The sequence below is a fragment of the Gambusia affinis genome, linkage group LG05, assembly GCF_019740435.1.
Source record: "Gambusia affinis linkage group LG05, SWU_Gaff_1.0, whole genome shotgun sequence".
Classification (NCBI taxonomy): domain Eukaryota; kingdom Metazoa; phylum Chordata; class Actinopteri; order Cyprinodontiformes; family Poeciliidae; genus Gambusia; species Gambusia affinis.
Window position 1 is genome coordinate 12,109,539 of NC_057872.1, and position 12,189 is coordinate 12,121,727.

The window sequence follows — 12,189 nt, forward strand, 5'->3', positions numbered from 1 at the left end:
ACACGACAGGCTTTCCCAGCGAAGGATTATGCTGCTCATCCCCAGTTCAATCAGGCTATTAGTCTTGGGGGCTGATCAAGATGTTGAGCCAAATTGAGATAAGAAGGGAGGATGAGAGGACTGCAGCGATAAGAGGACTAGCCTTCTGGCAACCTCAGGATGGGACAGAAACTGTGGAGGCATGTTCAATTTGACCAGATGTCGGGTCAGGACATTAATTCATGACCACGCTGGTATTTAATAAGGAGAAAATGGTACAATACACATGCTGACAGTGTCACTGTGCTGCTGTAACGACTGTGCAGAATGGACCTCACTGTGTTTCCATTTAACTATTTTCTCACGTTTCACCCCATTTCACCCCCTCAATACTCATATTTTATTTCTCCTCAGTTTGCTGCCATCCCTCCTTCTGCTTCTTTAATGCTCATGGTTCTCCAGGATAGCTGTGTGAACAACAGTCCCTTTCTTCTGTGCTGTCCAGTTATTCTCTCTTTTCCATTATTGCGCCCGTCTTTCTCTCCTCTTCGCTGCTGACTCGCGTTGGACAATGCGTCCCCTGTCCCCGCCACACTGAGACAGCAGGCGAACAGAAGCAGTTCTTGTAGGGCTGATGTTGTTAATCAGGAATAATAGCACAACATTCCAGTAATGTTCTGTCATTATAATGAAAACTGTTTGCTAGACTCTTAAAAACTTTTATAAAAAAAAAAAAAAAAGAAGTCATTCTGAATGCGTATCAATGCATCATACAGTTCATGTCTGGCTATGACGCAGCGCTCAGTGAAGTGGGTCAGTGAACAACGAGGTGGTTTTCAGACTTTCAGCTGTTGAATTTTTAATTTTGCTTAAATATGAGTGCTTTCTCCTGTTGTGCTGAGACCACAGAAGAGAGGCAACTTGTTCCTCTGAGTCTGCTCTCCCTGATGTGTCTTTCTCACACATGAACAGCTTCAGGTGGAGGATTGAGATCTTGTTTTCTTTTTCACATTCTGCTGCACAGTTTTAATCGGCCTGTGGGTTTTTGTAAACCTAAGAGATTCAGCACAGTTTTTCTTGTGACCTTGATTACGTCAGTCTCAAGTTTTGATGTTTTACATCTTATGGGATCAATAAGTAATCATTTTATTTATATTTTATAGAATTTACTGGTGTAAAAAACTAAAAATTTTAACATGAGTGTTGATGGAGTTATCTTTTTTTTATTTTGTTGAATGTTCCAAAATAACTCAAAAAGCAATGAATATTGAAATAATGTCACTTGGTAATGCAGTTAAGCAATGAAAGGAAGGTCTGAACTACAAATAGTTTACACATTGCAAAATTATTTTAAAGTAATCCCTGATCGATGTTTAGTCATTCTAGTTTAATCAGGGATCAAAATCTGCCATATTTCCCTGACGTGTATGTTGGCTCAAATGGGCATCAGAATAAACAGGAATAGAAATAGAGTATAATTCAGAATGGGACATAACATTATTTAAATTACAAGTGAGATTTGGCGATGTTTGATGACCTATCTCAGTGATGCTTGAAAATAAATTCATGCACATCTTTTTTAAGATTACAAAACAAACCAGAATATAGAAAATGGCATTGATTGGTACTAAATGGTGGAATTGGCTACAGGGGGAACTGCACTCACTCTGTAGACGCTATTACACACATGACACGTTTTCTAAAAATAACACAGATAATCTAGTTCTGAATATTTTTTTTTTCCTCATGTGCCCTTAGTCTGCAGACGTATGTGAGCAGATTCTTCGAGTGGTGTCTCGATCCAGTCGACTAGAGGAGTTGGTATTGGACAACGCAGGACTCAAAACGTAAGCAATACGTTTAATTTAATTTTGTTTCTGCTTTGTTTTAATTGTGGAAGAATCCTCTGCCCAAGTTTGTTGAAGTGTGAGTATTTGATTCAGGGAATAATCTGAAGTTTAAAAAGTTTGAAGTAAATTAGAGCTTAGTTTTTGGCTTTGATGCAACAGTACGTTTTTGAAGAAATGTTTTTCTATCAGACAAATTAACAAATAGATCATTTTCATTTTTAATTTTTTGTGATTTTTGTGCATATCTACTTCATGTCAATATTTAATCATTTTATATTTGAGTCTTTCCATGGATGAATGAATGTTTTGCATTTCCCAAGAGTATGTTATCAATATGTCCTTTCACAACTTCCAGAGAGTTTGCCCAGAAGCTCGCTGCTGCCCTGGCCCACAACACCAGCTCAGGACTTTCTTCCATTAATCTTGCTAACAACCCACTGGAAGACAGAGGTACAGTCAAAGTCCTGATCCACTCGCTGATTGATTCATTGCTGCTTTAAAGATCCCTTTAATGCCTTTCATAGCCTCTACCATCATTCAGTGCACTGCTCTTATGTTGCATGCTTTATACTGCTTTAGCTGTCTTCATATTTAAGGTAGCGACTAATATGCAAGCAGCCTGTATATTCTGCTTTTTATATATTCTATGCTGGGGTTATTTACCTATGACTAATTGTAACACTGTGGTTGGTGATGAGAAAGCATTCCGAGTTGACAAAATATGAAGTAAAATCTAATACAAAGCACAGTGTTGCATAAAGGCTACATTTGAACAAATCTCCAAACAGCAAAACAGAAGTAAAACCTAAAACCTTATTATTTAGTTTCATAAAATCTTTCCACCATTATTTGTAATATCCATCCATCCATTTTCTTACACCCTTCTTCCCTTAGTGGGGTCGGGAGGGTTGCTGGTGCCTATCTCCAGAAAAAAGTGGTTACCTTCCCGGGCGAGAGGCGGGGTACACCCTGGACAGGTCGCCAGTCTGTCGCAGTATTTGTAATATGCACTGCTTTATTTAACTTAATTAAATAAAGCTAAATTAATGAGTATTCAATGGAACAATAATTAATTATTTATTTAATTAAATAATATTTAACTTAATTTGGACATTTCGGTTTCTATTGGCCATCGCTCTTTAGTTTGCCTCTTAAAATGAAAACTCTCTGACAATAGTTTCATTTATTTTTTTCTTAAGGATTTATCTTCACTCTGTTTTCCTCAGCAACTGGCAGACTAACCACACACGTCTTCTAGCCATTTTAAGACATCCAGGGTAATATTAGCTGGAAATGTAACCACTTTTTTCTAATTTTTTTTTCTACATTAATTTAAACAGTATAATAATTCATTGAGATTAAAAATCTCAAGAACACGAATGTCCTGGATTTAATAGCAGCGGAATTTGCAGGTAATTTGAGGTTCGAGCAGTCCATTATTTCCATTATTTCCATTATTTTCAATGGGCCTGAGGTTGGGGCGAAAGAAGCTCAATGTTTTAATTTGTGTTTGGAATCGCAGTTATTGTTGGAACCGTGCAATTGTCAAAATTACAGCCATTCAGCAATTTAAATGCATCAAAATTAATGTAACTCATGTTAAGTTAGCCTGTAAAGCACCCTGCATTTAAAAGTTAAAAAGTAATTGACGCATCCTGTTACAGATGTAAAATAAACATGTTTTTGTGTTTTGTTTTGGTTTTTTTGCTTGCTGCAGGTGTTTCTGCTCTTGGTGTGCAGTTTGCCAAACTTTGTTTGGGGCTCAAGCATTTAAACTTCTCCAAAACCTCACTCTCACCCAAAGGTATGTGCAATTTTCCAGTTACACAGCTGTGGAAACAGAGACAATGTGTTGTTTGTAGTGAAGCTATGTATGTATGTATGTATGTATGTGTGTGTTTGTGTGTGTGTGTGTGTGTGTGTGTGGGTGGGTGGGTGGGTGGGTGGATGGATGGATGGATGGAACGAAGGAACGAACTGTAGTGTTTTGTGATTATTTTATTTTGAATTGTTGCTGTTTTGATTTCCCTTAATACCAGATACAATTCATATCTTTCATTAGTCTGATTGCATCTCCAGCTGACTTGCTGCTGAGACTTATTACAGCACTAATAAAGTCAAGATAAAAAAAGATTTGCGTTCACAGGCTGTTTAGTAGCGTATTGTGTATTTCTATCTGCATAATGAGTGTTCTCCGGTGCTTTTAATTTTAGTCAATTAAACTAAACACCGTTTTACATGATGGGAAGTCCTTTCACTCATCAAAATGGGGATGAACATACAACAGAGAGTTTAGAAAGAATAAATGTGTCTGTCATCAAACATTACATGCAGATTTCATTGCTGCTGATCTCGGTACCAGGCAGCCTGTCGGGATTCACTGCCAACATGTTCTGCTCTCAGGAAGTCGATAGAGCTATCATCTTTCCACTCTGAATGTTTGAAAGGTCCTGTGCTGCCTAAAGTGTAGCCTGATTCTCTTGCCAAAGGCTCAGTCCATATTCTGTAGCCCCAGAGAATTAATAGCACTTTTTAATATAATTTTAACTATTTATTTTTCAACATGAGCTATCTTCTTTTCCATCTGTCTAACTTGATCAGTAGTGTCTCGGGATTTATGACCCGACAGTCTGTCAGGACATCACTTCTAAAATATGCCAAATCAGCTTGTCAGTCATGTGATGGACGTGGCATAAATCAGAGGCTGAACATGTAGCTGCATCAGGCTGCCATAGAAACAGCTTTTATTTTTCAAATATACAAACCACTGGGCACTTTCAAAGTGATCCAATTATGCATTATCTGCAGAGACACCTTTCTGTTTTTGGAGTTTTGAAAAGTATATAATGTTAGAAAGTGATTTTGTGTAGCAGGACATTCATTGACTTGCCTTTTGAAAACCATAAAAATTCAGAATCTTTTGTGTTAACAACTAGATCCGTCTGTCTCCAGCCTTCACCTGCTTCTCATTTCCTCTGTCATTTCCTTCAAAATGCTTTCAGAAATGTCAAGTGAAGATTTGAGCATAGTGATAAAGCCAGCACTACAGGGCGGCTTATCTGCGTGTTTGTTTGTGTGTCTGTTTGGGCTTTAGGGGTGAACAGCCTTTGCCAGTCACTGAGTGCCAACCCATCCATCGCCAGCAGCCTAGTCCATCTGGACCTCTCAGGAAACATGCTCAGAGGAGACGACATGCAGGTGAATACCCTGCCACTCAAGTTGGATCACTAAATATAAGTGTCACAAAAAAAACTAATATTAATATATTAGTAACACCTAGCATGTCGGAAAACGCTCAGTGACTTGTATGACCTGTATGTAAGAAGTGCATCTGTTCTTTCTCTGGACAATCTAGTAACACTAGACACAAGAACAATGTTTTGGAAAGAAGTTAGGTGCATATTTGGAAAAAAAAAAAAAAAGAATGGATAAAATATAGTTAACTATTTTCTCTAAAATCAAAAAATACAACATTTTGCTTCAGTGTTATAAAAGAACACAAAGCAAATTCACTAGTATTCACTGTGATTTAATTTTGAGAAACTGAAACTGAGCATAGTACATTGAACTGTTCTTGCTTGTGTGTATGTGACAGACATGATGCATGCTTTTACAAGTCTTTACCAGTACAATTGGAATTGCACAATTGTTTGCCACATATTGTTAAGTAGATTTAAATTTAGACTTCAATTAGACAATCCCAACTCATGAATGTGCTTTGATCTGATTGTATGTTTAGAGTCTTTCTTCAACTGGATGGTGAATTTTCACACCAGAACAAAGTCTTTTGCAGCCTGTAAACCGTCTCATTCCACTTTATATATTCAGCTCCATCCATCTTTCTATCAACTCTAAACAATAGTGAAAAAATATCCCACAGATGGGGAGGTGTTTTTATTGTCTTGTTTTTTTTAATCTTTAATTTATTTTTTTATTTTTTTGGTGTAATGTACAGTGTCTGTTTTCCACCAGATATAACATTTAAATGTTTGGTCTTTTTATTCTTTTTTCTAGCATTTCTACAACTTCCTCAGTCAACCCAACAGCCTGGCAACACTAGACCTCTCCAACACAGACTGCGCACTGGATCAGGTGAGGCTTTATGACTAACAGAAAGTAGCTAAATTAAATGCATTTGTATTGAGCAAATATTTCCACCCATCATAACAGAATGGCACAACATAACATACCCCTAAAACTTTCAGTCACTGTTGTTAGGGCTGTAGCTACGTGGAAAATGACCTGCTGGCCAGTGAATAACTTTGTTGTGGGAGGTGTAATCTAATTTTGCACAGCCATTCAATTTGCTGTTGCAAGTCACTGCACGATGAAGTGGTCTGAATAGTGTTGGTGATATATTGATGTGGGTCTGAGAGCCAGCCACGGCTTATTGATTGGCTTGAGATGTAGCCAGCTGTCAGACATTCACTGAACTTATCGATTAAGCCTGAAAATCAAATGTTGTCGTTCCACAGTCAGATGGAAATGTGGACAAATAAAAATGTTTTACCATGAAAACTGCCCACATGTTCAAACTCACCGTCATTTGAACGCCACGTTGCAGAGACAATTGTGAGGGTTTTGTTGTGTTTCAGGTTTGCTCAGCTCTGCTGCGAGGCTCAGCTCAACACCTCTCTGTCCTCAATGTGTCCAAAAGCATCTTCCCTCACAGGTAAATAAATATCAACATTTTAATAGCTTAAATGGAATGAGGAAATTTGTATCTTCCAAATGTTTTGTAAGTACTTGGGAAACAAGCGAGTTAAAATAAAAGCTGACCAGATCAATACTAGAGGAACAACAGTCTGTTATTTCCTACTTTGATAGAAATATTTGGGCCTTTTTGATAAGGATTTAAATGCTAAAATGTCTCAATGTGAGTTGGTAACAACTAGACAGTTGAAGGTCCTAGATAGAGTATCTGGAATATGTTTTAATGTGATCTCAGTCTGGAATAATCTGTATTTTATCATTCTTTGTTGTTCTGGCTGTTGTGGTGTCTTTGAGCTGGTAGAGATGTCCAGGGTTCCTAGACAGTCTTGAAATGTATGGAAAGGTTTTCCATTATTATTTTAAAGTTCTGAATAAGTTTGAAAATAGAAATCTTATTCCTTTCTTCCTTTTTCAAAAACATACATTTCTAATATCGCTTTAGTATCACAGTGGTTTTCACATTTACTTTTAATCAGTGATGTTTTTTTGTTTTTTTTACTTTGTACACTGATTAAATATCTAACCAGACCAAACAGATTTTGGTCGTCAAACTTCAAATCCATGTTGAGCTAGACTTGAGGTTGTTGGTCTAAAATGTCACAAATGCCATGAATCTCATTAATTTTGCAGCTTCTTTTACAAAGCAAAGGTACAAACTGTGGCTCATAGAATGTGAATAGAATCTGAAAAGCCAAGAGTTGTAGATCGTAGTAAAGAGGTCATTCAGATTAGATTGCAACGTTTTTAAACTTCAGTAAATTTTGAAATTTTGTGATTAAAAAAATGTTTTTTTTCTGTAATAATTTTCTGCTGTTTTTGCTGCTTTTTATACGTCCACTGTCCATATCACAGTGAGCATGTTAGTGTATGACACCTGCTGGCTACCAAGGGAAATTACATCATACATGCAAGGGAAAGTACCCATGTTGTTTGGGGTTTGTGCTTTTGCCAACCTGGAATGTTTCTCCATGTTTTTCTCTCTGTGTCCTCGTTATTTTGCAGCTTTCGTTTATTAAAATTCTCATGGTTTAACTGTTTGTGGAGCTCAGATAGATGTTTTTCTTAAAGGACAAATGAAATACGCACTGGTTCACGGGTGTCTCCTACATGAAAAGAACATCGAAATACTGATGCTGGTTTAAACTGTAGGTGATACTGATTTTATTTTGTTTGTTTTCTTTTGGGTTGCACAGGAAAGGCAAAGAGGTGCCTCCATCATTTAAGCATTTCTTCAGCAGCGCCACGTCTCTCAGCTCCATCAATGTGTCAGGAACCAAGCTGCCGCCAGAGGCTCTCAAGTGAGACAGAAATTAATTCACGAGTTCATATTCATTCCCTTTCATCTCAGCTGAAATTCTTTAAGATGATTCTCAAAAAATGTGTTTCAAACAAGTAACTTCTACTTTTATCAGCATCCCTGGTAATGATCTACACCTTTTTATTCATCTTGTATTAAAGTGGCATTTTCACTCTAAAATAAACACATGGGTAACTAAACCTTTATTTAGTTTTCAGGTGTATCACATTAATTGGTACCTCTACCGTGAAACTTTTTGCAATTCTCTTTTGTAATTAAGCACTTCTTGTGTGTTAACATGATAAAAGATTGGATCAGAAACTCCGTAATGAACAGATTTTTAATCAATGGGTGGTTTTTTGTCATTACACAACTACTTTTCTAAACAAAAATCCTGATCCATAAACACTAATATTAAGTTGACGCTGTAAATATTTCAGTTCCCTTGTTCTGTATATTAAAGTTATTGCATTTTGTATTCACCATGTAAACTTTGAACAGAGCACTTCTGCTTGGCCTGGCCAGTAATCCCAGTTTGAAGGATGTCTCACTGGATCTCAGCTGCTGTGAGGTAAGACCGTTTTAAGACCCAGCACACAATCACGCTCATGTTCTACATGAATTAATTACCTGTTTATTTGCTCAGTTTGTGTCAATAAAAACCAGTCTAAATGATGGGTGCACTAACACGTCCATATGATGAGAGCTTTTCAGATCCATTTGAGAATATTGGTGCTCAATCACATAATTAAACCTGACTAGTTGATGTAAACTAAATCAGAATGCTTAACCATTGGAACCAAGGTTTGTATTTTTTATTGCGCTCTTCTCTTTTTGATTGCTTCTGTTAGCTTAAGTTTTGTGACTCCAGTTTTCATCAATTTGAAAGTATTTCTCATCAAATGCGATGGAGCTTTTAGGCTGCACTTGAAAACCACTTGACAGGCCAGTGGCAGTGCCAAGAGGCAGCATAATGGACTCGTTGGCAAACAGCAGGTAGTGGGCGATGGTGGAGGTGGGAAACAGAGGAGGGGGCGTCCAGTTTCCCTCTGTTTCATCACAGGATGCACTAAGGCTTGCTGCCATCTCCTCTCTCCCTTGTTTGAACAGAGACAGATTGCCGCAGAACATAATGACTTAAGATAGCTCATGAATACAAATTATACAGGATGTCTTCTTCTAAAAATCTCCTCCAACTGACTCTTTGGGGTGAAATGATGCCTTTTCAAAGCCTGTAATGAACCGTTCGACAGAGGCGGCTCTGAGCTGCTCTGAGTTGAGCAAAACGGTGTGAAAAATGCAGCCTTTCTGCTACTCCCTGCTGAGCATGTTTTGCATGCCAGTGTGTTTGTCTTTGATGAATTTTGTATTTCAACAGAAGAATGATTATTAAGCATCTGTGGGTTTCGTTCTTGGTAATTGCTGGCTTGGCTTTGACATGCTGTTTTCTCCTCCTAATGCTTCTGTAAGCTTGGGCATTGTGTAAGTATCTATGCGCTCAATCTTATTTGTGAATGTCTCATTCTTCCCTCTTTTTTTTTGCACGTCTGCTTCAGCACTTTCTTCTCCTGCTGATCATAATTTATTTTCTTACATCTTAGGCAAAAGCATTTATATGAATAAATCAGGGAAATCACAACTTTGTAGCAAATTTCCCATATCTGGATTTTGTAAAACTAGGACTTGCCCCCATCAGTTTTATTCTGATTTCTCTAGTAACTGTAATTTAGAAAAAAGAAAAAAAAACAACATTCAAAAGGTTTTTCCTAGTTTTTATATGTTTAACAATCATTGCAAAACAGTGAGTGAGAGAGGTAGTTAATAAAAAATTGCCATAAAGGTGTTTTATTTTAGAATAAATGTGTGTAGGATCTGATACACACAGCTAAAATATCTGTGCATATTCTTTGAATATCTGCCAAAGTCATGCTGTCTTTCCCCTTGTTGCATGTTGACTGGCCCACAGACATGTCTTAATATCATAAAAAACTGTTCACTTTTACATGCACTGTTTCCCATCTGTGCTTCCTCTGACCTTATGCTTTAATGCCTCACTGGAACTGAGCAGTTTTGCTGTTAGTCCTACATCGTACTGGTTAAGTATGATGTGTGCACTGATCATAAAACTGTCAGATGTTTTAGTTCCTGACACACGTCACAAGTTGGGGACAGTCAGGCTTAAAGTCGACTATCTCCAATCTCACCATTTAATTTTTTTGCATATTTTAATGTTTTATGTGTTGTTATTGAAATGTGTACAAACATTTCCTCTTTAGTGAACTAAAACATTGCAATATATGTTATAAGTCCCCTAATAACAACACATTAACTCTCCCTGCCTTTTTTGTTTTTCTGTTCAGCTCCGTTCGGGTGGTTCTCAGATCCTCGAAGGTTGTATTGCAGAGATCCCAAACATCTCCAGCCTGGATCTTTCAGATAATGGTGCGATGGCATCGCCTATGCTTGTGTACTTCTGAATCCAAAATGACCAAAGATGTTTGAAAAACATCAATAAAAATGTAATAATCTCTCTGTTTAGGCTTGGACTCGGAGCTGTCCACTCTTCTTGTTTGGTTAGCCAAGAACCGCTCCATCAAACACCTGTCTTTGGGAAAGAACTTCAACAACATCAAGTCCAAGTAAGCATGCAGGAGGAGGGGCGGGGAATATGGATTTGGATGGTGGAGGTATGACTGGTTAGGATTAAAATGAACTTGACATAAAAATTTTATCAGATTTTTTTTCTCTCTGGCGTTCGACAGTGAAGGGACAACTGGTCTTTAAAAACATACTAAGCACAGTGACAGCGAGATTTATTTGTTGCTAAAGCTGCTGAGGCCTGTTTACTACAACGTGAATTATTAATTATTGCAAGTTCATTTTTCTTGTCACCTACCATAACCCAACAAGACTTGCTGCTCTGCTTGAAATGAAGCGTGGTTCTGCTAAGGAGGCTACATTTCAGATTTTTGTTTTTAAAAATAACTATGAGTGCATTTACAATTATGTGCCAAATTATTTGGGGGTTTTCACATAAAATACACAATATTTTGTGTTGTAACATGACAAAATGTAGAAAAAAATTACGACTCTTGTTAAAACTGCTGCATTGCACTGCCTGTAAAAGAAAAAAACAATTTTTTCCCTCCGCCTTGTCTTGTTTGTATTAGAAATCTTGCTCCAGTACTGGATGGCCTGGTTCACATGATTCAAGAAGAGGAGTCGGTAAGTATTTAATTTCTCCACCATCTTCTCTGTGAGTCATGAGTGGAGCGTTGTGCAACGATCAATAATGCTAAAGCGAAGCCATCAAAGCACAGGGTTTGTGTTGCGAGTGTGTAACCTGCCATGTCAAGGAACTGTTACGCGTGATGGGCCCTTCTCCCCATGGAGACTTAAAGAATTAGTCTAACCTTTCTCAGTCCCTCTATCCATCTGCTTTGTCTTATCTCACCCTGTAATGAGAGCTGTAACAGGTTTTACTCTGATGTCTGCCCTTCTTTCTCCACCCCCGTGATGGATTGATGGTCCTTCTGTGCAATGAGTTCAATTTCTTTCTCAGTGCTTATGCAGCGAGAGTGCAGGTGCATAATCATTCGTGATGAGAGGGGGTGGGGAGTATTTCACTGGTATTTTAGCTGACAAAACTACACAGAAACTAAAATGGAAGGAAGGTGAATTAAGATGGATAATGGAAAGATGTTCAGTGTGTGAACAGCAAGGAAATGTGGATTTAAAAAAAAAATAAAGAATAATTATAGCAATGACCAAATAAGAGAGCACTTATTTCTTTATTTGTATGTGCAAGTTGCACTTTTTTGTTACTGCATTGTACAAGCAGTCAACAACCAGATCTGACATTAAAGTGATTGCTTGTTGAGGTAAAATGTTTGTGTGGCTTTTGGAAAACTATACTGTAAATACATTGTTGCAGACATATTTATTGTTTTATTTCAGTGGTATGTTTTTGCATGTGCAGATGCTGCCTGAAGCTGATGCACATTATTGTCAGTAACACAAAGTCCTGCACCAACATGAACTGAATTGCCACGTGGAGAGGAAGAAGCCATTACTCTAAAACTAACATAAAAAGTCAGATTACAGTGTGCAAAAGCACTTGAGGAACAATTGCTTTATTTTGGGCATTACATTTTAGCCCATAACAGTATTTTTGTTGTTGTGTTGCTCACTTTTGTATTTCCTTTTTTTTTTTTTACTTTTGAGAAAACTCCAATTTGTACCATCAACTTTAAAATATAAAATTTTTCCATTGTTGCAATGTTTTTTAAAAGGGAATTATTGTAGAGCCAACACCTCAGTGAGAGTATTAATCTGTATTGCCATGCTGTC

At 37.4% G+C, this 12,189-nt stretch overlaps 1 protein-coding gene across 4 annotated transcripts in view; it reads left to right on the forward strand.

Moving 5' to 3' along the window:
• The window catches only part of LOC122831189 (F-actin-uncapping protein LRRC16A-like), a 51,966-nt gene that overhangs the window by 26,907 nt on the left and 12,870 nt on the right, over positions 1-12,189 (forward strand). For 2 of the 4 annotated variants that reach the window (XM_044117195.1, XM_044117197.1), the window contains exons 10-21: positions 1,738-1,826; positions 2,185-2,279; positions 3,547-3,633; positions 4,924-5,027; positions 5,844-5,921; positions 6,425-6,501; positions 7,736-7,840; positions 8,341-8,410; positions 9,310-9,321; positions 10,200-10,281; positions 10,379-10,478; positions 11,010-11,064. In XM_044117195.1, the coding sequence (XP_043973130.1) occupies positions 1,738-1,826; positions 2,185-2,279; positions 3,547-3,633; positions 4,924-5,027; positions 5,844-5,921; positions 6,425-6,501; positions 7,736-7,840; positions 8,341-8,410; positions 9,310-9,321; positions 10,200-10,281; positions 10,379-10,478; positions 11,010-11,064 (954 nt within the window). The remainder of the gene's footprint in view (positions 1-1,737; positions 1,827-2,184; positions 2,280-3,546; positions 3,634-4,923; positions 5,028-5,843; positions 5,922-6,424; positions 6,502-7,735; positions 7,841-8,340; positions 8,411-9,309; positions 9,322-10,199; positions 10,282-10,378; positions 10,479-11,009; positions 11,065-12,189) is intronic. The other 2 variants (XM_044117196.1, XM_044117198.1) reach the window with 1 other exon arrangement.